The sequence below is a fragment of the Ailuropoda melanoleuca genome, chromosome 7 (assembly GCF_002007445.2).
Source record: "Ailuropoda melanoleuca isolate Jingjing chromosome 7, ASM200744v2, whole genome shotgun sequence".
Taxonomy (NCBI): domain Eukaryota; kingdom Metazoa; phylum Chordata; class Mammalia; order Carnivora; family Ursidae; genus Ailuropoda; species Ailuropoda melanoleuca.
In genome coordinates, this window is record NC_048224.1 from 425,592 (window position 1) to 450,271 (window position 24,680).

General features: G+C 41.7%; 1 protein-coding gene and 1 pseudogene across 1 annotated transcript; one reads left to right on the forward strand and one right to left on the reverse strand.

Moving 5' to 3' along the window:
- Positions 1 to 1,340: 1,340 nt before the first annotated feature.
- Positions 1,341 to 2,086, forward strand: TPD52L3 (TPD52 like 3). The gene has a single exon (XM_002929062.3). The coding sequence runs from the start codon at positions 1,397 to 1,399 to the stop codon at positions 2,084 to 2,086; it is 690 nt and encodes a 229-aa protein (XP_002929108.2). The 5' UTR covers positions 1,341 to 1,396.
- A 20,973-nt stretch (positions 2,087 to 23,059) lies between these two features.
- LOC100472306 lies at positions 23,060 to 23,413 on the reverse strand (annotated as a pseudogene).
- Between the last annotated feature and the right edge of the window lie 1,267 nt (positions 23,414 to 24,680).

Below are 24,680 nucleotides of genomic sequence, written 5' to 3' on the forward strand. Positions count from 1 at the left end.
ATGACACAGCAATTGTACTGCTAGGGATTTACCCCAAAGATACGAATGTAGTGATTTGAAGGGGCACCTTCATCCCAACGTTTATAGCATCAATGTCCACAATAGCCAAACTATGGAAAGAGCCCAGATGTCCACTGACAGATGACTAGAGAAAGAAGATGAGGTATATATACACAATGGAATACTACTCAGTCATCAAAAAAATGAAATCTTGCCATTTGCAATGATGTGGATAGAACTAGAGGGTATTATGCTAAGTGAAACAAGTCAAACAGAGAAAGACAATTATCAGATAATCTCACCCATATGTGGAATTTAAGAAACAAAACAGAGGATCATAAGGGAAGAGAGGAAAAATAAAGTAAGATGAAATCAGAGAGGGAGACAAACCGTCAGAGTCACTTAATCATAGGAAACAAACTGAGGGTTGCTGGAGGGGAGGGGGGAAGGGGATGGGATAACTGGGTGATGGACATTAAGGAGGGCATGTGACATAATGAGCACTGGGTATGATGAATCAGTGACCGCTACCTCTGAAACTAATAATAGATTATATGTTAATTAATTGAACTTAAATTTAAAAATTTTTTAAAAACAATAGTCTCCGCTTTCATTAAGCTTAAATTTGCCACAACTCTTACAGATTTATTTGTTCTTTCTTTCTTCTCCATCTTTCTTCTCCCAAAAATAGCAGACAATTATGACTGGTCAGACTCGCTTTCTGAGTTTCACTGCCCAAGCGTCATGCCACGGGAGCATGCATGTTCTTCACTACATAGACTCAAGAGTTACAAGGAGCCTTCAAATCCACTGTATGGTTAGTCCTAGATGTTTCTTGGGCCCTTTGGTAACCTGGGAAGAGAAAATGGAGACGATACAAGGCCAGGAGTTCTAGACTCCCTTCCCCGACCTTCGGGCAGTTTTCATTTATTCCGTATTGGGCTTTTAAATAAATTTATAAATTAGTACAAAGGGTTCAACTGACTTTCAAGAGTTTGTCAATGTCTGGTGTGGTGCAAAGAGGTCTGTAAGGAAAGTCAGACTTTGTTTGAAGGCTGGGACATACCCCCTACGGTGGCAGAAGGGAAAATACCTCTTTCTCTGATAATCACGCACTGCCCACCTCACACGTTCACTGTGACGTTGAAGCACCACCAGGAGTGTGGGACTCGTTGCAGCTGAGCCCAGGGTTCCTTCCGCAGCTGCTTTTAGCCTGGAAATCGGCCACCGCACCACCAAGCAAGCAGGGCCAGGCCCTGCACCTGCCCCTGCCCCTGCCCACCCACTCCCTACCCTCCACCCGGAAGTGGACCCATTGAGCGGAGGCATCCATTCCGCGTGTCAGAGCAACGTCAGAACAGCCAACCACCCACCAAGGAGGCCGTTCCACCAAGATATGGATCCATCCCTCCCAGCATCCCAATCCACCAGCCAAGAGTTGGGCCCCACAGGTTTAGATTTCAACTCTGCTGGACAAGATTATTTCTCCGCTGGCTACATATACGACTCTCTCTACCAAGAACTGGACCTGAACTCTCTTCATGAAGATCTTTCCCAGTCCGTGCCAGGCACCGTGACAGAGGCCTCAGCAGACACACATGAATCTCACCCTGCTGCCAAACCAGAGGATCTCACAGAGGCTGAACAAAAGGAGCTCAAATCCGAGCTCACTAAATTGGAGGAGGAAATTTTTACCCTACGCCACGCTCTGGCCACCAAAGAAAGATGTTGCATGGAGCTCAAGAGGAAGCTGGGCCTCATAGCCTTGGTGGGGCTAAGGCAGAATCTGTCCAAGAGCTGGCATGATGTTCAAGTCTCCAACGTTTACATGAAACAAAAGACGTCAGCTGCCCTGTCCACCATGGGCTCTACCATTTGCAGGAAGCTTGGAGACATGAAGAAGTCCGCCACATTCAGATCTTTCGAAGGTCTGATGGGGGCAATCAAGTCCAGAGTTTCGGGGGGCAGAGAGCTTGGCAGTGACAGCCTTCCTTCTTCATCTGGGAGTGGAGATGATCCGCCCCCATCTTCAAGGAGTAGGGATGACCCGCTCCCACTTTCCAGGAGTGGGAATGATCTAGCTTAGTGGAGTGGAGTTGATCTGGTTCGGAGGAATAGAGATGATCTGGATGCAGGCAGTGGGCATGACCTGTTGCCCTTTCTGGAGCTGGAATGAAGCCCTTGGTTACCTTGCCTGACCACCTAACCAGTGCAAGAATTCCTTTGCCTCGTCACAATTGCGACTCTGCCTATCAAAAACAAGCAACTAAACCACAATGGTAAAGTTAAATCAGGAAATGTAGAGAGTTCAGTTTTGAGAAAAGTAATTCCCATTTGTACATAGGTATTTGCTGCTGTTCAGATAGAGACCTCAACATTTTGCACCCAGTTATTTTACACTAAAGTTAGTAGATGAAATGTTTAACCATACTAGCCTTCTGGAATTGACATTTAAATGGACAGGACAATGGCTTCAGAGAGATCTTAGGCCCACGCCCAAATTCTTTTTCAGAAAAACTAGTCTATCAGAATGCCAAAGTAGTTTTCTTTTTAGAACTGGGAAAAGGTATGAAATAATCTGTAATTTTATCCCCTCCCCATTTCCTTCCTTCCCTAAATCTCTAAAGGAATCTTGAAAGTTCTACCTGACCTACAATTTTACTTTAAAAAAGATGGTCAAGAACACTCCTTTCCCTGAGACCCTCAGAAAGGAGGGGAAAGTATCAGTAGCCTAATTGTTATGTAATACCATAGCTTTAAAAAAACTCAATTTTTTAAGCTACTAATTAAGCAAAGTAACTTTAGCTTCAATTTAGGAGATTGTTACTTTGGACTCAAGCTGAAATTGCAACTTTACTTTACCTTGTGCTTCTTAATCTTTTTGTGTATCAAAGTTTAACCTTTGTGGCAGCATGCGCCTACCGCAATACCATGCCATCTAAAAGGGGGAAAAATGTTTCTCTGTTCTGCAGCAATTCCTAATTTGTTACCAGCTCCAGCTGAGCGGCTAGAGGGAAAACATCACAGCCAAATTCAAGAAAGATAAACCCCTGTCTTAAGCAACACTGCAGCATTTAAAACAGAATGCTCATTCCTTGTAGAGCTGGCCCTTATGCCTCTGAGCGTACCTAACAGATTTTATACATCACTGGTCTCTTTGACTCCAAGTCTGTCCTCTTTTAAAACCAGCCCCAACTGAGAAGGAAACGGAACTTGAGCCCTTAAGGGATTTGGGGAGGGGAACAGAGGGCAGGGATTCCTTTTCCATTTTCAAAATGCCAGGACCCAGCAGCTACTTTCACTCCAGTCACATTGCCTGATGTAGAAGTTTGGGTCTTTTTAGTTTTCAGCCGGGGGATAGGACCTTTATTTGCTTCAGTATAATAACACGTCACTGCTGACAGTTAGTCCCCCCAATCTAAGAGGGTGATCTTGTTTTATTGATTCTTGAATGCCTCCTTATTCCTTTGGTTTTCCTGTAAGCAAAACCAAAAACCACAATACATGCAAAAGCACTTGGTAAATTGTAAAGTCACTTATGTCTCTCAACCCTCCACAGATTTCTAAACACAAAGTTTTGCTTGGATTAAAACAAGATGTTCAACTGTTTTACGTGTTTGTTTCTTACTTTGTAGTGTTCATCAACCAAAATGGTTTTTCTGTGCTGAAGAACTAACGACAAACTTGCAGCACACATAAAGTAGCCCAACATGCAAAGGCTTTGACCTCATATGGCAGAAAGCCCAGTGTTAAGGAAAATCTCAGACTGACATCATGGGCCAACCCCAGAATATGTTCTATTTTATTTAATAATTCAAGCAAATGCAATAACAGCTTTCCCCCAATAAATCTTCAACTCCCTAAGAGCAGTAAAGAACATATCTCTTTTTATTCATCATTGTATTCCCATGCCTGGCTCACGGTAGATGCTCAAGAAACACTTGTTGAATTAATGAAGGAATCAATATCACATACTTCAGACATCAAATCTTGGATTAAGAGGTTATCAACAACATGTTGACAAGTTCCTCCCACTTTTAAACAAAGCATTTTGCTTCCCTATTCAAAGATAATTTAAGGGGTACCTCAGTGGCTCAGTCAGTTAAGCATTTGCCTTCAGATTGAATCATGATCCCAGGGTCCTGGGATCAAGCTCCACATCGAGCCCCACATCAAGCTCCACATTGGGCTCCCTGCACAGCGGGGAGTCCACTTGTCCCTCTCCCTCCCCCCTTCTCGTGTTCTCTCTCACTCTCTCTCTCAAATAAATAAATAAAATCTTTAAAAAAAAAGATAATTTAAGACTCTCCCATGTGTCAGGCCTGGTGCCAGGCTCTGAAGGCACAGAAATTAGGCATGGTCCATGTTCTCTAGAAACAAATTTTCAAATTGTTATGATTCCCTCCAGTAGGTGCTATAATGGTCACTATAGAAATAGATCGAGGAGTATTTAAGAGGTAGAATCTCTGACTTATGAAACAACTGCAAAGGAGAGAGGGATGGATATATTTGCAAGTTGATAAGGATGTAGAATTAAAGAATACTAGCAATGCTGGAGCTGCACATTTGTTTTGCTTTGGCTCTTTTATTAGATTTCAGCATACCTGCGTCAATAGTCTTGGACATCAAATAAAATGCCTCCGTGAACATGTGGATACTGGATTAAAGGTTTCCTCCAGGCTTCCTTTCTTCTACTTGCTTCTACTCTTCTCAAGCATTGCTTCCTCTCATTCTGTAGTCTATCCTCATAATAGCCCCAGTTGGATCTTGTAGCCTAGCTTCGATCCGTTAAACTTTAACCTGACCACTTCGGGTTGCAATTTCCTACTTCCTGGAACATGTGAGCCCTCAAAGATGCCCATTCCTAGGTCTGGCTCAACTCTTAAAAACCACTGGTTGGGAGGGATAGTGGAACAAAATTCCCTGAGGCTCTCAGTTTTCTTGGTCTTTCATTGCCCATATGAGTGTAGGGGTTGGGGTAAAGGGTAGAGACAAGGGTTGAAAGTTCTGACTCTCACAGATGACACTCCATGTGCAACTGGAAGGATGGGAGTAGAATACCAAGCCCTTGTACATTAGCATCATACATACCCCAGCATATTGCTAATATCACTCTCAGAAAAAAATCACCAACAACTTCTGGAGGCTACTTTACTTCTAAGCTCCAGATTTGACAGAAACATACCTACTCTCATGGCTTGCATGGACTGCAAAGAGGTGAGCAGGGACCTCTGGCCCAGAACTTTGTAGGTCTTCTGATAATGCTAATCAATGTTCTTGATGGTTCTACCCATCAAGGAGATGGTGCCACATGTTGATTCTGCTAGGGTATACAATCCCAGTTGTATCTGGGCTATGAAAGTATAGTTCTTGCTCACATGTTGATTCTGCTAGGATATACAACCCCAGTTGTATCTGGGCTATGAAACTATAGTTCTTGCTCATGAACACCAGTGTAAGAAAAAAGGATGAGTGCCACTCTATCAAAACTACTGGGGCTGGGGCACCCAGGTGGCTCAGTCGGTTAAGTGCCCAACTCTTGGTTTCGGCTCAGGTTGTGATCTCATGGGTCATGAGGTCAGGTCCTATGTCAGGCTCCATGCTCAGTGGGAAGTCTGCTTGAGGATTCTCTCCTTCTGCCCCTCCCCCACCCCATCTCAAATAAATAAATCTTAAAAAAAAAAAAAACTACTGGAGTCTCAATGCAGTCACCATCTGAGATCATGCCCCATTCCAGCTAACCAGATGCTTGGTAGGAAACTCAATGATGCCACAACTCCCAGTGTCCAGAGCCTCATTCACTAAGCCAAGGGATGAGTGAAAGAATGCCTTACAGATAATGGCCAGCTAGTATGAGCACATTTTTCTACCACTTGATAACCTCTCAGAAATTACTAAGCAGCTCCCTGAAATAGTTAAAAATGCCTGCCTTGCCTATCCCTGAAGGCTCACCAGGTAATTTAAAAATTCATTCCCTGTTTATTTCTACTATCATTTAAATAATTGACCATCTCAAGAAGAGAAGTGAGTTCTTCTGGAAGTTGAAGGTTTTGATCACCTCTACGCCAGTCCTGGCTACCCACCCTCAGACCCATGGCCTCGAAAGCAACACATCCAATATAGTGCCATCTCTCCAAGGAGACTCTCCTCTTCTCTCTTTCCTACTCTCAATAACTTGAAGCCAATTGGAGAAGAAATGGTTACCTAACTTAGAGGAACAATTCATAGACTTGGCTGAGCTAAACTTTCTTTTTAGAACATTAGAACTAAGAAATAAAAAGACTCAATCAGATGGGAACTGGTCTGTACAATCATATAAATGTAGGCTTTGTTTCTGTTTTTGTTTTTGGAACATATCCAAGCACAGAAATTAATCAACTGAAAGACCAGAGCAGATGTGCAGGGAATTGGCATGTGACTACCTAGACTCACCCCCTAGCCAGGGCTGATGGCAAGACACAATCTCAAAGAAGTGAATGTGAGCTGGGCTGTGATGTTAAAACTTAACCAACACAGAAATCCTCTCTGATACTCCTCAAGTTTGTACCCATGCCAGAAAAGAGAAGAGTCACCTGGGTTTTTAACACAGCAGAAATCAGTTATTATTACCACTGGGAAAGTTATGGGTCAGATAGGCAGTCTTTGGAACTACTGGGAAAACTAGGGAGACACTGGGACCCTGGCCAGGGAAGAGGAGGAATCTCTGCTTCTAACATGCTGTTTCTTTAATTATGAGTTTATCTGTTTATTCAACAAATATTGACCACCTACCACATGCCAGGCACTGTTTCGGTGCTAAGGATTCAGCAGTGAGCAAAACAGACCAAAAAAAAAAAAATCCTTGGCTTCATGGAGCTTACATTCATATGGGGGAAAATTAAATAATAACATGACAAACACCCATGCATCCACCACACAACTTAAGACCCAGCATGGCTATTTACCAGAGGTTATGAATACTTTATAAAAAGTGCTGGTGAGACTGATTCCTTCCTAATTAGCCTGGTTTCACATAACTCTTAGCCTCTCTTTTTTATTTTGTCATGTTTTAACTTGGAAATATGGCTTCAAATATCCTAATATTGACTTAGAAACCTGTATTGTAACCCAGGCCACACACACTTCTGACCAACTGGCCACAACTCTTCAGGAGTTCTTACTACCCCTTCAAATTCCATAATTCACTGGAATGACTCACAGAACTCAAGAAAGCACCATACTTAAAATTACAGTTTAATTATAAAGGATATGAATTAGGATGGGCCAAGTGAAAAGACACATAGAATGAGATCTGGGAGGAAATCTGAAGCTTCCTGGTGCTCATGACGCATCACCTTCCCAGCACATCGAGGTGTGATTATTGACCTAGGAAGTTCACCTGAGCTTCAGGTATCGAGTTTTTACTGATGTTTCATTACATAGGTGTGATTGATTGAATCACTAGCCACATGACCAAATTCAACTTCCGGCCTCCCTTCCATCCCCAGAGATTCAGGTGTCAGGCTGATACTGTGTGGCCCAAATCCCCAAACCTCCTAATAACATGAGCGGGTCTTTCCAACATGGCAGCCCCCATCCTAAAACTATCCAGGGACCTACCATGAACAACAAAGACATTCCTATCACTCAGGAGACTCCAAGGATGTAGAGGTCCCCTCCAAGGAGCCAGGGACAAAGACCAGCCAAATTCCTTATTATACAGCAAAACCAGGCAATAGAAAGCTGCCCTACAAAATGGTCCCTCAAGCTCCACAAACACAAGCAAAGGGCACTATGCCTCCATGCCAGCTGTAAACACTTCTTAGAAACAATTTGGCTGGCCAATATCCCTTACCACCACAAAAATCTCATATAATAATTTATTGTATTGCTCCACCACCAACATACACCATCCCATAGTTGTTATAGCTTCCAGACCATTATTTACTCCAATATTTCCAAATTACTGATCATTGGTAACATGGTAATTATGGGCACCTAGAAAAGCCACAGACTACCAATGGAGAGGTATAAAATACCTTTAAATATATGAATGACCATTGGGCTGAGGCAGCGTGGGAGATAGAACATCTGTTCTACTCAACCTTGCACAAAACTGGAAGGTAACTTTCTTAGCCTGTTCAAAAATTTTATATACCCTATGAAATCTCCTATCTCATTATTCCCATCTCTGCATATTTATCTTGGTTTCCATTGATCCTTGCTGAGCCTGGTGCATCCAGACCTTTACCCATCTTCACATATTATCTCCCAGCCCCAAAAACCTGGTTGGGAAGCCAGAGCACATCCAAATATTAGCCACCTGCTGGTTGATGTTTTGGCTCCCTCTATACTTAAAACCATAGAAAGGTTATGGAGCCAGAAAAATGGTGGTGGAAATCAACCTCCCACTGAAAGCATATCCTAGACACTGGTCAAGGTCTTTCATGGAGCTCTCCTGATGGGATTGTGTGGGGAGTTATGGGGGGTGGGACAAACATTTGCATCAACCACCCTGGACATCCTTTCTCTTATTCCTGGCATGCTGACACTGAACTGTCCTTCTTCTTCTGAACTCTGCCCCAACTCTGTGTGACTCCAAACTTTTGGCACCCCAAACTTTGAGCCTACCTCTAGCCCAGTAGATTTGGTATTCAAATCAAAGGTTCCCATCAAACGGCACTTGTCTTTTCCCAATGAGCTCTTTTTAATTTAGTTTTCCCTTTGATCTCTGACTCTGTGTTGCTGTCTGTGTAAGCCTGATAAGCCTGTCTGAATGCTATGGGACAGATGATGGGCAATTCACACATTCGAAATCACCAAAAACTGTCTAGTCTGCAATGTGTACAGTTGCCAAGAATACATTTTATTTTTTTAATTTAAATTTTAGTTAGTGAACATACAGTGCAATATTGGTTTCTGGAGTAGAATTCAGGGATTCATCACTTACTTATAGCACCCAGTGCTCATCACAAGTGCTCTTTTCAATACCCATCACCCATCCCCCACTCACCTCCTTCCATCAACTCCGTTTGTTCTCCATCATTAAGAGTCTCTTATGGTTTGTTTCCCTCTCTCCTTTTTTTCCCCCCTTTGCATATGTTCTCCTGTTCTCTTCCTGAAATTCCACATATTTGTGAGATCAAATGGTATTTGTCCTCTCTGACTGCCGTATTTCACTTAGCATAATACACTCTAGCTCATCCATGTTGTTGCAAATGGCAAGATACCATTTTTTGATAGTTGAGTAATATTCCATTGTGTATATATATACCACATCTTCTTTATCTATTCATCAGTCAATGGACATTTAGTCTATGGAGACATAGTTTGGCTATTTTTTATAATGCTGCTATAAACATTGGGGTGCATGTACCCCTTCAAATCTGTATTTTTGTATCCTTTGGGTAAATACCTAGTAGTGTGATTGCTGGATCATAAGGTAGTTTTATTTTTAACTTTTTGAGGAAGCCCCATACTCTTTTCCAGAGTGGCTGCACCAGTTTGCCTTCCCACCAACAGTGGAAGAGGGTTCCCCTCTCTCCACATCCTCGCCAACATCTGTCATTTCCTGACTTGTTAATTTTAGCCATTCTGACTGGTGTGAGATAGTATTTCATCATGGTTTTGATTTGTATTTCCCTGATGGTGGGTAGTGTTGAGCATCTTTTCATGTGTCTGTTAGTCATGTCTTCTTCGAAAAAGTGTCTGTTCATGTCTTCTGCCCATTTCTTAACTGGAATATTTGTTTTTTGGGTGCTGAGTTTGATAAGTTCTAATAGATTTTGGATACTAACCCTTTATCAGCTATGTCATTTGCAAATATCAAGAAGGCAAACATTTATAATAATAAGAGCTAACATCTATATGCCACTTACTATGGACCAGAAACTATGCTAATTCATTTCATGCTTTAACTCATTTAACCTTCACTGTAGCTCTTTGATGTAGACTTTTTGTTATTCTAATTTTATAGATAAGGAAACCAAGACTCAAAGAGGTAAAGTAATTTACTCTAAAATCTATAGCTACTAAGTGGCAGAGCCATCTGCAATCCAGGAAAAGAGGTCTCACCAGAAACCAACTCTACCAGCATCTTGATCTTGGACTTCCAACCTCCAGAACTGTAAGAAAATAATATCTGCTATTTGATCAGCTCAGTCTGTGGTATCTTTCATAATAGCCCTACCAGATTTGTATAATCTCCTTCATTTTTACTCAAAAGTCACCCCTTTTGATCACCCTATGTACAATTTCAACCACCATATCTCCATTTCTGTCTTTAACATATATCATAAATTCATGTTGTTTACTGTCTACCACTTCTACTAGAATATAAACTCCATAAGGGAAGAGATTTTTGTCCATTTTGTTCTCTATTACATCCCAAGCATCAAATGTAGAGTCTGGGACACAGTAAGTGCTCAATAAATAAATGATAGGAGGGAAGAAAGTCCTCATGTCTCATCAAATTCCATAGGACAGGAAGGAGACAGGGCTGGACCAATAACTAAAACCTGCTCTATACATAGAATGGGGTCATCATGATGACAAATATCAACCTCAACAAAAGATCAAAGTAGCCAGAGTCAGCAAGACAAACTAGGTCCAAACCAAGGAGGCATTTGAAGCCCCTAAAAACTTATGGGCATGTAGGCAGCCAGCAATTAACTCTGCCACATACCTGGTTGTTAAGCCTTGTGTCTTTTACTTCTGCTTGCTTCACCTGCTCAGATGTTGGCCTCCAGCATGCTTTAAAGGCTTCTCACTTCTATGTTGGCACACTTGCCCCTAGCCCAAGCAAGATTGGTGGTGATCTGTGGAATGATATGCACATCCTCTGTGCCTTCAGAAGTTTCCTTCCCTCCTAGAGCTTGAGAGGCCTAGAAAAGCAAGTGCTTACATCACTCCCCCCTGGGAATCTCCCCAGGCCCCATCAGGAATCTCTTGCTTTGGCCTTGTTTCCCCCGCTGTCCTATCTCATTGTCTGCCACTGGGTTTCATCTCTCCCTCTGGTCCCTTTTGACGGCATCTTAGCTGGGATTTCATTTCTGGATGTTGTCTCTTGAATTACCTTTAAAAAGTCTCTGAGCAGCCAAACCAAGTCTAGAGGGCTCCTGCAGAAGTGGATTTAGACCACCAGAATAGTAACTCTAACACACCTCTTCTTCCAGCCACCTCCCTGCCTCACAGCTTCTCTTTGACACTAGGGGGCACTACTCACACTGCCATTTTATATTCTGTTTTGTGCCATACAAATCCCATGGTCATGCTCTTCATCTCTAAACTGTCGCCAGCCACATGTCTTGATAAAATGTTTATCATTAAAGCCTAACTCTATGATTCCCCCTGAAATATGGATAAACCTCACACCAGTTCCTTAAGTGAAAAAAGACCTCTCATTAACTAGGGTTTTAACCTTAACTTATAGAACCTACTTGCAATACCAAAAAGGGGTCAAAGTGAATTTGTTGTTGTTAACTCCTTAGAGTACCTGAAAAAGTTTATGTATTTGGTTCAGGACCAGGGAAGTAGAGGGAACTCCTTGTTCTGATCCAAAATAAGCAGTGAGAAATCTTTCTCTGAAGATTCTCTGAGATTATTTGTGGCAATGGAGGGAAAAGAAGAGGATCAATTATTAGGATCACTGGATGAAAAGAAAGGGGAAAAAAGGGAAGTCTGCCAGGAGCTGCTCTGAAGCTGAGCCAGGAAAAATTCTCAGCTTCTTACAGCACATCGTTCCCCAGTCCCCAAACTCTGAAAGCCTCCAGCTCCATACCTCATTACCTTCCTCCCAATCATCTCCTAGGGAGATTCCCTGCCTTAAGTGACAGAGACTCAGAAGTGGGGGATAATGAGGGAGGGAAGAATCTCCCATTCCTGGCATCCTTAGCTGGACCCCTGAACACATTTCCCTGTAAAAATTCCATCCATCCAAGTCCTATTACTTCCATTGGAACTCTACTTCAGAGCATTATGGGTTAAACATAGCTAACCACCATGCAGAATATGGTTTCTATAGAGAATGCATCCTGAATTCCACAAAACTTACTTCAAATGGGCCACTGGAATTCTGACATTCTGACATGAAGAGTGCCTGTGCAACATTCAAATGAGAGAAGAAGATAGGTTCGTAGGACAAGGAAAGACTGTGTGTCCTTTCTGCTTGAAAACTTTCTTATATTGCCTTTTGATCATTTTAAAGATCAAGAAATGTGTTTTTTTGGGGCGCCTGGGTGGCACAGCGGTTTAAGCGTCTGCCTTCGGCTCAGGGCGTGGTCCCGGCGTTATGGGATCGAGCCCCACATCAGGCTCTTCCTCTATGAGCCTGCTTCTTCCTCTCCCACTCCCCCTGCTTGTGTTCCCTCTCTCGCTGGCTGTCTCTATCTCTGTCAAATAAATAAATACAATCTTTAAAAAAAAAAAAAAAGAAATGTGTTTTTAAAAAAAGAAGGAAGGAAACATGCTTCCTCCTTTCTAGCTAGGTCTTGAAGAATTCTGAGGCCACTGACCAACATATCCATTGATTCCTATAGAGTCAAAAGCAAAATGTTGGCATCTCACTTGTTTGAAAATGTAAGAGAACAAGCAAAAATTTGAAGGAAGTTGGATTTTAGCTTCTTTGGACATTTTGATCATGAAAACTTCAAAATGTATATCTGATTAAAGTGCACTTATTCACTGAAGCTCAGAGAATTAAGTTTATCTAAATTCAGGTTACTAAACTATATTTTATTTTAGCTGTTTTAGTATAATTGTGAGTGTGTATGCATGCATGCATGTGTGTATGTGTGTGTGTTTGTGTGTGCATGTAAGGGAAGGAGGGTGGGGAGAAAATGACTCATGCAGTCTTCTTAGTAAAACTGAAAGTTTAGTTAGCTCTGAAAAGATGCCATTACTATGTGACCTATAGCTCATTGTTTATACACAAGCTAGCCACCAAATCATATTTATCCTTTTTGGGAGCCCTTAGCAAAATAAAGCAATCAACTTCTAGTACATGGAAATATTCCTGCTTGCAAGTTGTTTTTCTGAGGGGGAAAAAAACATCATTTGAAAATAGCAAGAGATGAAACAGGCTTTTTCATATGAAGATTTGGTAATTAACATTTTCACATATAAGAAATGTCCTACAGTGTCATGCAGTGGACCCAGGAGGCTCTCAGCTAAGCTGGCCCAGGAAAAGCTGTGACAGGACCTTCAGCATCATGCAGGAGCTGATGAGACATGTCACCATGGAACATGTGGGGTGCCTGGAGCAGAGCAGCCATGTCTGCTACTGGGAAGAGTTCCCTTGCAAGGACAAGTCCCTCAAGACGAAGTGAGAACTGGCTAACAACGTTTGAGTGCATATGGGCCAGAAGCACTACCCGTGCCCCTACCCTGGGCTGCAGGAAGATCTTTGTCCACTCCAAGAACCTCAGGATCCACAAGAGGACCCACGTAAGTGAGAATATTTCAAATGTGAATTTGAAGGCTGTGACAGATGCTTTGCCAACAGCAGTGACTGCAAGAAGCATGTGCATTTGCGCATCTCAGACAAGCCTTATATCTGCCAAGTATGCAACAAGTCCTACACGCACCTGAGCCCCCTGTACAAGCACATGAAGGTTCATAAATCTCAAGGGTCAGATTCCTCCCCTGCTAGCAGTTCAGGCTATTAATCCATAAGCTATAGCTTCTGGAAACAGTAAAGATACCACTAAAACTCCTTCTGCAGTTCCAATTCGCACCAGCCACAACCCTGAACTTCCTCCTTATTTTAATGAATGGTACCTATGAGGACAAACACAAACACAACCACTGTTAACCATAGAATGGATCAAATGCATTTTAAAAAGAAAACTGAGACCAATCATATGGAAACGGAGTTTTAAGGCAAGAGGTCATATATACAGGGTTACATCTTGTTAATTGCATTTGTCCAGAAAAATTTGGGGATATGCCCTTTTCTCAGGATTAGAACATATGTTTTGGCATTTGAAGGATTTTTTTCTTAAATCTTTTCACTGGTTTTCCTCTCTTTTTTCTTGCTCTCTGCACACTCCATTCCTAAACTCCTTCAGTTCATTTTAACACCTGTCCTGTTTCTTGAGAGGAAGTTATGGAAGGCTTGTTGGTGGTGGTGATGTTAAATTGACGGAAATTCTTTGCCTTTGTGGTGATTGTTTAAATTCTCACAGTCTTAAACCATGTCAAAGTCCTATTATGTCTTGAACTTCTCCTGAAAGCATTACACTTGTGAATGTTATTTTTGTCTAATGGGGTCAAAACTGTTGTTCAGTATTTTTTCAGGCTGAGGATGTGATGTTATCTCTACAGGAATTACGACATTTAGTACACAGTTGCCTTTTTGTAACAACTTTATTTTTTGTAAATACATATCCACTGATGCCATATTTATGGTTTGTAATTTAATTATTACTACAAGTACCAGGAACTAAACAATATTAATGGAAAAATATTTTCCAACAAATGCTGTACAGCTTTTGATTATAACTGCTTTAGCATTAAATTTTGTTTTGAAAGAACATAATTTACAGTTTTTGAACCACTGACTTCTTCTCTTGCTTTGTAACAGCCTCCTTATACAAAGAGATGTAAGCAAATGAAATCTTGCTTGTTGTTATTTTTAACTCAGATCCCTTCTTTAATTGTTAAAATTTTTTTTAATTGCAGTATAGATTCCTTATAGTGTCAGTTTCCATCTGGGGAGACCCTCCTTTCTTTGTCCCTAGCTCAGATGGTTGTTTAACTGGAAGTTTAAGGGTGTTTATCCTGGATTTTCAGGATGCAAATCAAATATTACTGATCAGTTCAGTCAGTGGTCATGACATCTCAATCTTGTATTTCAGACTGAAAAGCTGGATTTAATCATCCCTGTCCTACACATATAAACATAAGGTAACCTAATAAGTTTTATGTCCCTTATTTTTTTATTACCTTACATAAAAATGAACATTTCAGCGGGATGCGTGTCTGTGTATTCTATCAAGAGATCAGCCATATACATATAAATGTTTGTATCTATGGCCTATCTAATCTGCCTTCCAAATCTAGCTATCTGTATATTTTCAAAAGTAACCATATGTCTGAAACAGTGGTGATGAGTAAGGCCAGTTGACCTGTGCTTACTTATTGTTACAGTGCTTCCTAAAAGAACCACAATCCATTTACAATTTGGAAGGCAAAGGCTGATTTGCTTTGCTGTATATAGTTCAATTCATAATTATCACAATTATTCAAAAGATTTTTATAGCAGGGTACTAACTGTAGTGGTTCTGAAATTATATCATGGAAAGAAAAAACATTTGCAAAATATGTATTTTAAAGTTCATGGTTTATAGGCACAGATGTTAAAAGCATTGTTTCCATTAAAATCAATAACAATGAAAAATGGTTGTTTGTTTGTTTGTTTTAATAATTTCTATTTTGTTATATTAGTCCCCATACAGTACATCCCCAGTTTTTGATGCAATGTTCCATGATTCATTATTTGCGTATAATACCCAGTGCACCATGCAATACGTGCCTTCCTTAATACCCATCACCAGTCTATCCCAATCCCCCACCCCCTCCCCTCTGAAGCCCTCAGTTCATTTCCCAGAGTGAACAGTCTCTCATGGTTCATTCCCCCTTCTGTTTACCCGCCCTCATTCTTCCCTTCCTTTTCCTACCGATCTTCCTATTTCTGATGTTCCATAAATGAGTGAAACCATATGATAATTGCCTTTCTCTGCTTGACTTATTTCACTTAGCATAATCTCCTCCAGTCCCATCCATGTTGCTGCAAATGTTGTGTAATCGTTCTTTCCGATGACTGAGTAATATTCCATTGTATATATGGACCACATCTTCTTAATACAGTCATCTGTTGAAGGGCATCTCGGCTCCTTCCACAATTTAGCTTTGTGATAAAATAGTAACAATCCATTTAATCTTCAGTGAAGCAACTCATTTGGACAAACAGTTATTTTACAGTTGTTATATGAAAAGAGACCTGATTACTATATTGGGGTGTCGGAGTAGGTAGAGTATCAGGAAATTGTTTTTAAATAATTTAGGGTGCTGTTTAAAATAACAGCCCAGGGGCGCCTGGGTGGCACAGCAGTTGAGTGTCTGCCTTCAGCTCAGGGCGTGATCCTTGCGTTGTGGGATCGAGCCCCACATCAGGCTCCTCTGCTGTGAGCCTTCTTCTTCCTCTCCCACTCCCCCTGCTTGTGTTCCCCTCTCTCGCTGGCTGTCTCTATCTCTGTCGAATAAATAAATAAAATCTTTAAAAAAAAATAAAATAAAATAACAGCCCAGTCTCTACATTAATAACCAGCCTGCAAATCAGCAAATAGAATGTTGGAGATAAAGAATTTTAAAGAATTTAGAAATATAATGAATAGGCTTAAGTACCTCCTTCTCTTGAAGGGGTAATGCTTTAGGTTTCTTTGGTGGCAGTCAATTTGATATTATACATAATCATTATGAATTCTAGAATTTTGTTTATTCTTCCTTTTGAAGAAATAAAATCTTGGCACATCTTAAAAAAAAGAAAAAAGGAAAAAAAGAAATGTCCTACAAGTATTTAAGAAGCACAGTCCTGTAAACCTTCATGTCATGCATTTATTTGAATGCTGTTCTAAAGACTTTACATCTATTATCTTCTTTAATCCTCACCAAAGCCCCTCAAGAAAGAAATTTCATAAGTGAAAAAGTTAAGGCAGAAAGATTAAGAAATTTGCCCAAGTCTCTACAGCTTGTAAATGGCAGAGTGGACATTTGAATCCAGGTGTGTCTGACTAAGATCCAGGTTCTCAGGTAACTGCTGCCTCCCAAATGGCAGAAGTCCTGCTGCCACTGTCACACATTAGTCACCGTTACCAAGGATTATCCAGGAACATCTTTATAATGCAAGCATCAGGGGCGCCTGGGTGGTTCAGTCAGTTAAGCGCCTGCCGTCAGCTCAGGTCATGATCCCAGGGTCCTGGGATTGAGCCCTGCATCAGGCCCACTGCTCAGCGAGGAGTCTGCTTCTCCTTCTCCCTTTGTCCCTCCCCCTACTCGTGTGTGTACATGCATGTGGTCTCTCTCTCTCTCAAATAAATAAATAAAATCTTAAAAAAAAATAATGCAAGGCATCATGTATAAAACATTCCCAAAGATTTTCTGTGTATGAAGGAGGGTACTTACCAGAGGCAGTGTTCTTGAATATTAATTGCCAATAACAAATCCTTAAATTAATCTATACTTTTTGTGCAATAGATGATCTTTAAGCAAGTATTTTTAGAAGTAGAATACAAATAATGCAATCTGCATAAAAATAGGCATGATGTATAACGGGGATAGAGGTGCCCTACTTGGGGTAGCTGGCAAACAGAGGGAGACAGGTATGCACACGTACACACATGTGCATACACACATGCGCACACCTTGGGAAAGTAGCCTTGTTACCATCCGAGAGAGAGAGAAATAGTGTGTGCTAGTCCCATTTCCAACCTTGTACAGAGGCTTGTTAATATTGAAAGGCTCGAGACTGGTGACCTGAGCTAGCTTATTACATAGCCCCTCTTGAGGCTGTGGCTGAATTGTGGTGGAAGTTTGGATCATCCCCACCTCATTTCCTCCAGGGTAGCCCATAAATCTCTAGAGGTGTCAGTTCTTCCTCCTAGCGAGTAAGCAATATCAATCAGCTCCCCCTCTGGACATGGCTTCTGGGCTTCAGGAGCAGAGCTATCACCCTCCACATCTTCTAAAATACAGTATGTTAGAAATGAAATCGGTTTGCACCTAGCACCACTCACCTCCACCAATTTTCAACCAAAGCTTTGGATAGTCAATGAATCATAATGACTGCTTAATTTCAGAGTTCTGCTGAGTTGCCTCTACATTTCCCTGGATGGGTAAATAAGGATGAGCCTAGCTGCCTACAGTAGCTGCTAGCCTCAGTCTGTGAAGGCAGGGTCTGTATCTGCATCCCAACCCTCCACTGACTGGGTGGACCCAACAGGAACCTGTCCTTGGGGCTCTGAATTTTCCTTCTGTACCATATTCTCCAAGCCCGGGGACTAGAGAAAAACAGAGCCATTGCCTTGTTGCCAGGGCAACCAAGCAGGTGCTCTGAATCTGGTGGTTCATAACAAAATGCTTAATTTCTCCTTGCTGGGAGGCAGAGGTTGTTCTAGCTAGGGCAGAAGTTAGATTGCAAGTGGTCAGAATTGGAACAGTGTTTGCCATGTGGCATCAAGAGGCCAGACAGGCCAGGTAAGTCAGACTCTATTAGGGAAAGCTTACATCGGAAAGTTGGCAAGACAAAGAGCTAATACTTAACCCAAAGGCCAAAGGCTGGGATTGCAGAACCAGGATTTGAGATTCAGGCAAGCTGGGGTTCAGTTTATAGGAAGGTAGAAAGAAAAGAAAGGTCCAAGGACACTGCTGTAAAGAACCTCAGGGTATTTGTAAGTAAAACCAAGACAATATGAAACACTAACATTTGTCAGCTTCATAGCAAAGCATAGCTTTCTGTCTCCTACCTAGCTTTTAGGTGAGTTAAAATAGGCCTAGTTCCTAGTTCCAGTCCCTGGGATATACATGGTGACTTATATTATTAAAATCTCCTTTCTCCATGCGATGATATTACCTTGGCTCCATCTGAATACTTTGGTTTACTTTGACCTCTGCTTCACCACAGACTGGCTGAAATTTCAGGCCCTTTCTTTCACAAAGTCTCCTGTCCCAAAGTTTTGCAGATAAGCCTCAGACAAGGTCATAGTCAGCTCTTACTTAAGGCTCTGCAGACCTAATGCTGTCTGACTGGCAAACAAGCATGCCAATAAAACAAAAATCTAAATGCCCTGTCATGATCTTCAAGGCTTATCTCATCAATCTCCTCCTATTACCACAGCCTCTCATGTTTACCTCTTTCCAGCTTCACCTTTTTTTCCTTGATCATGCCAACTTTCCATCTCACCCATAGACCCAGGCCCTGCCTCAAATCCTGTACTTTATAGGGGCCTGTCTAGCCTTCCTCCATCCATGCACCTCCCTATAGAATGAGATCCACAGGTCAAGAGAGTTGCCTACCAAGACATAGTACCTCCCATCGTTCTAAATCACACAAGAAATTGCTGGGACCAGAGAAAGTTTGGCCTAAGAGCGTCAAGCCTGCTCCTAGAGTCTACAAGGACCTCTTTCCCAGGTCTACCCTCCTGAGGCAGTCACTCCCACAGATAATGTACATCTGTAGAGACTGTGGTACGCAGCATATCACGGAGTACAGTGACATAGAAAATAATTATTAAATAACATGTTTGGTTAGGTCTATCCAGAAAAAAGGGTTAAATTAAAAGCAGTGCCTTTGAAACTGTGCCCTGAAGGTCAACTTATTAAGACTTTGTTAAACCAGAAAGGCAGGGAACTTCAGAGCTCAAGTTCCCCTCAAGACACCTTTATTCTTGTCTCTTTTGATGAAACTTCAGGAACTTGCTCCTAGTCTTCCAATAAACTCAGTGCCTATGTTTGAGGATTAAATCCAGCATTTCATAGTCCACTGCAAACTAATGCTACAACACAACCTTTATTACTGATGGTCAAAACTGTCTCCTTAAAATGTTTTCCAAATCAGACTGTCAATCACACTTGGATTCTGGTGCAGAGATTAGAATATTCAGTACTTGCAATCTTAAAAGAGTCGCTCATAGACATTGGCTTGCTGACACAAACAATGATAAACATAAATAAAAATGATCAGATGCTATACAGCTATTCAGAAGGTCTATAGCTCCAAGGGATACCAATTTTATTAACAAGTAGTAAGTTAATTTATAGTCTAAGCTGGCCAGTTATTACAGAGGTAAATAGAATTTATATTTCTATTGTATAAATCTTTTTTAAAGATTTATTTATATATTTTGAAGAATGAGAGTTGGGGGGGGGTGCAGAGGGAGAGGGAGAGAGAGAATCTCAAGCCAACTTCCTGTTGAGTTCATAGCCCAACACAGGGCTCCATCTCAGGACTCTGAGATCATGACCTGAGCCAAAATCAAGAGTCAGTTACTTAACCAACTGAGCCACCCAAGCACCCCTTTATTGTACAATTTTTTAAATGCAATCTGTAGTTAATTTTTAAAACAATCTATTTGACTTTTACTTCATCTTCTCCATTGATTTTCGTAGAAATAATGGAGAGCAGCTGTCTTTCAAAACTAACATGTGCTTATCTACACATTTATGTTTCCCTTTCTAAGTTCAACTAGTTGGTGTTGGGTAAGTAGAGTGTGAAAGGTCATTTTCTTAGCTCAGATTCTTAGAAAACAACATGAAGCAAAACTCTGTGCTAATTCTTCCCTGGCGATTCAGTCCCAGAGAGGCAAGAACAAAGGGAAAAGGTAAATGAGGCAAGGAAGGACAAAAAGGTAATACAATCTTTGGTGTATTTGCTGAGCTGGTCATATTTATAAAAGAGACTTAACAAGTTCTTTGGTAATGTGAGGTATCTCCAGAAAATCATTTTGGAATTACTGCATTTGGAATCTTTGGAGGGCAGGCAATTTATCTTTCAGGTTTTTTTTTTTTTTACCTCCCCTTTCCCATAAGTAAAAGTTTGCCACATAGGGCATTAACTCCATGCTGTTCCTACCCTATAAAAGCAAACAGATTTTGATACTCCCTACAGTTGAGGATTGAAAGACAACCATTCACTACACCAATACCCACATGACAGATGCCAGAGGATAAATTAATGTACTTCTGTAAAGATAACCATATCCTGCCCACAAGCCATGACTGAGACTGCCACTACTGGATGTATGGTGGTCCACCACCATCCACCAACATCCCTCAGTTTTGAGAGAATAGAGAGGTGAATTGAAAGGAAATACAATGGGGACCACAACCCCCACATTCTTCAAGTCTGATAGTGGTGCAAATCATTTCAATTCTTTCTGGGATAAGGCATTATTTATAATTTACACTTTTTACTGAGGGGGTAGTCAGTTTCTGGCACTGTCACTTGGCCTTTCTGAAAATAATGGCCCTTAATCTACATAACACAAGAAACCCATACAAAAGTTCTGAATTGGACTGAATGGACTAATACTGCATTTATCATCTGGCTATCACAACTCCCCTGTAACTGGAAGATAGGATGGTATTTTGGGCCTCTTGATATTAATGCTAGTGTCAGCTCAGACTTCATACCTATTTGGAATGCCTGGTTATTGCCCTTTTCCCTGGCACACTGGTAAATGACCAAAGGTCCCCTTAGGGAAGGATAAGAAGAATATTTGTCCTATATACCCTTGTGGCATTGCTAGATTCTTCCTTAAGGAAACCTGGTCTCCCCTTCAGTCAATGGACTCTGGGTCTATTTAGTTCTAGAAATTGGGCGAGTTTTCACTGTAGCACTGATGTCAGATTTCCAGCTCTTAATTTTCTATTATCCAAATCAAGCAGTGCCTAATCAGTTCTCCATGTGTCTTACCCCTAAAATTGCTAGATCCATGTAAGTCAAGGCACTATAACTGCTATTCTGATTTTGATGCCCGTTGCATTAATTATGCCCATCTTGCCTCTGAGAATTAAGTCCTGCCACTGGTCTCTGTCATTGTCCCATTGTCCTCATTTATATTAGACGACCTAATTTCCATGGCACATCTTCAGTCATCGCCTGCAGAGAGCAGGCATCACTAAGCTTCCTAAAGAAACTGGCATACCCAGCACTAGTATATTTCCTATTGCCTTCAAGATAGGAGTGAGCTATGAGTCCTTCCAGGGAGCTTAGAATCAGTGACAGGTCTTCAGGTTATACACAGTAAATCCATTCTAACATTCCTGCTTCCCTGATCCATGTCTTCATTGCTCAATGAACAAGACAACTCATGAGTATATGCCAAGACAACTGGCAACTTCACCCCACATACTCTAAGCCATTGTCATGACCAAATTTCAAGGAGCCAAACTGACAGTGTGTTTAGAGCAACTCTAGGTCCTGGAACATTGAATCCTGAGTTATAGAAGATACCCCCATACCTGTGAATTCTACCAAGACTTATAGTCCCTTGATATCCTCTGATATCTGATATCCTCAAAATCCACTTCTATACATGTTCCCTTGTTCCCTGCTGATATATAATGGCCAGATTCTGTCATTTGTTTAATAGGTAGTCTATCTCTTCCCTAAGCAGGGACTGTACCTTTCCTCTCAGGCTGTGCTGAAATGTGATCCATTGGCCCAGAGGCAATGAGTTGTGGCAGAGGCAGCTTTAAAAGAGAACAAGTATCATCTTATTAGCACCTGCTTCGAGTGAAGCCATTGTACAAACTCTAGGAAAGGGGAGGGTGTTTTCCTTTGGCAAAGAAAACAAGTGGATTCCACTGGCCCAGGAATATTCCAGGGAATTTTTTAGTTCAGTGTTCTTAGGTTTATCCATTCCAATATCCTCATCACAGATCTTTTGTGCCCTCTTCCCCATCCGGGTCCTGGTTTTAATATAGTATATGTACATAGAAGTTACAAATTTAATTTCCTCTACATCTCTACTGCCTTATAATTAGAATCTGGATCTGATTTTCAAACCAGTCTACCCTGAGGCCAGACTGCCATTGACCCCTCTGGTTTTCAGAGGATCCCTTAAATATGAAATTAAGCTGCCCTGAGTATATCATTTTCTTTTCTTTTCTTTTTTAGAGAGAGGGAGGGTGGGGGAGGGGCAGAGGGAGAGAAAGAGAGAGAATCTTAAGCAGGCTCCATGCCCAGCGCAGAGCCCAACTTGGGGCTCAAACTCATGACCTGAGCCAAAACTAAGAGTTGGTGCTCAACTGTCTGAGCCACCCAGGTGGCCCCCCCCTTTTTTTAAGAGTTCAGCTATTTATTTTTTTTAAGATTTTATTTATTTATTTGAGAAAGAGAGAGAGAGAGAGAGCGCGCACAATTGGGGGGGAGGGGCAGAGGGAGAAGCAGACTCCCTGCCAAGCAGGCACCCCGACGCAGGGCTGGATCCCAGGATCCCGGGATCATGACCTGAGCTGAAGGCAGATACTTAACCAACTGAGCCACCCAAGTGCCTAAGAGTTCAGCTATTTATTGAACACTTTACAGAAGAGGTTTAGTAAAAAGACCAAAACCCATGTCATCATCAGACTCCTCTGATTCTTCTTTTTTGCTTCTACTTTCTTCTCCTCAGCTGGGGCAGCAGTGGTGGAGGGAGCACCTGCTAGGGTAGCACCAGCGGCCGGGTCAGGTCCACCAGCCCCTATGTTGCAGACGAGGCTCCTGATGTTGACATTGACCAGGGCCTTTGTGAACAAGCCCGGCCAGAAAAGTTCAACATTTACACACACCCTCTGCTTTAATGAGGGCATTGATCTTAACCTCCATGACTGTCACCTCATCATCATGCACAATGGGGGCCAAGAAGATGTAGGCAAGCTCCTAGACAGAGGCCATGATGCAGGCAAATGCTGCGTGGGCACTGCCAGGCTCAGTGCTAGTTGCCTGACCCCAAAGCCAACTTAGCTTCCTCAGAAGGACTGAGCACCTTAGTGGAAGCTGAGGAAAGTATCATTTTCTTTATATAAGATTTCTACTGCCATCAAAGGCAGTAACACCATGTGACAAATCTTATAATTATTATTTTCCACATAATGATCTCAGAATGCCTTGCCTTCTACCTTGCATCTCCTCCCAACTAACCACAGGCAAAACTTCATTAATTGTGATTTCACTGCCAGAGGTCATTATCCTCCCACTTAACCACCAGCAGTGGGGTCTCTATTGCCTTTAGTCAGGTAGGTAACCCAACTCCAAAATTCCATCCTGAGAGTTTTTCCTTTTAAGGCTATCCTAGAATCCATTTTCTTAGCCTCAATTTAAAAACAAAACAAAACAACAACAACAACAAACCGAGCCTGAAGCGAAGCTTTTGTGCTAATGTGTTATTAGGGAGTATAATCTCAGGAAGACAAGAGTGAAAAAAAAAAAAAAAAGAGAATTCATTTAGGTAAGGAGAGAAGACAAACACACTAGTGCATTATTAAACTGGCCCTAGCAATGGACTGACTGCTCAGTGTCACAGGACCCTTCTAGAAAAAGCCATATGGAGCCACTCTGTCTTGAAATCTTCTATTAGAAAGGGTGGGCAATTTATCTGCTGATTCCTTCCTGTTATCTATCTTCCTTTAGTTGTGTTTACCTATACAATATTAATGCTCCTGCACTTCCTCATTCCCCTGGACATCCACTGGTTCCAGTTGGATCAGACAAGGCCTTAGAGTTACTGTGACAAGCAGCCAAGAAACATGGACCTGTGGGCTTGAATGGATCAGTGGAGCCCTGGACTTCCAGCCTGATGCTCACATAGGTTTACCCTCTCACTTGTCTGAGAAAGCTGAGGCCTTTAACACTTCCTGCCTGACTCACAGATGAAAGCCTCGGGTACCTTAAAGTAAGACTCCTGCTTCAGCTTCCTAGAGCCACAGATAGTCTCTTCAAATTTCAACTACTCCTTGACCTCTGGACATTCTCTTTCTGGTATCCATCGACTCCATCAGGCCAGCCGTGGCTCTCCAGGCTCTGTGTCCTAGGGCCCTAAATTGGCAAGAAAAGTTCAGAAACATTCATTCCAGTATGAAAATCATCATCCTTTGCAGCTGAATACCACCTCTCAAGCCTGAAAAATAGCAAAAAACCTGATAAAAATCCCCTCATGGCCCCC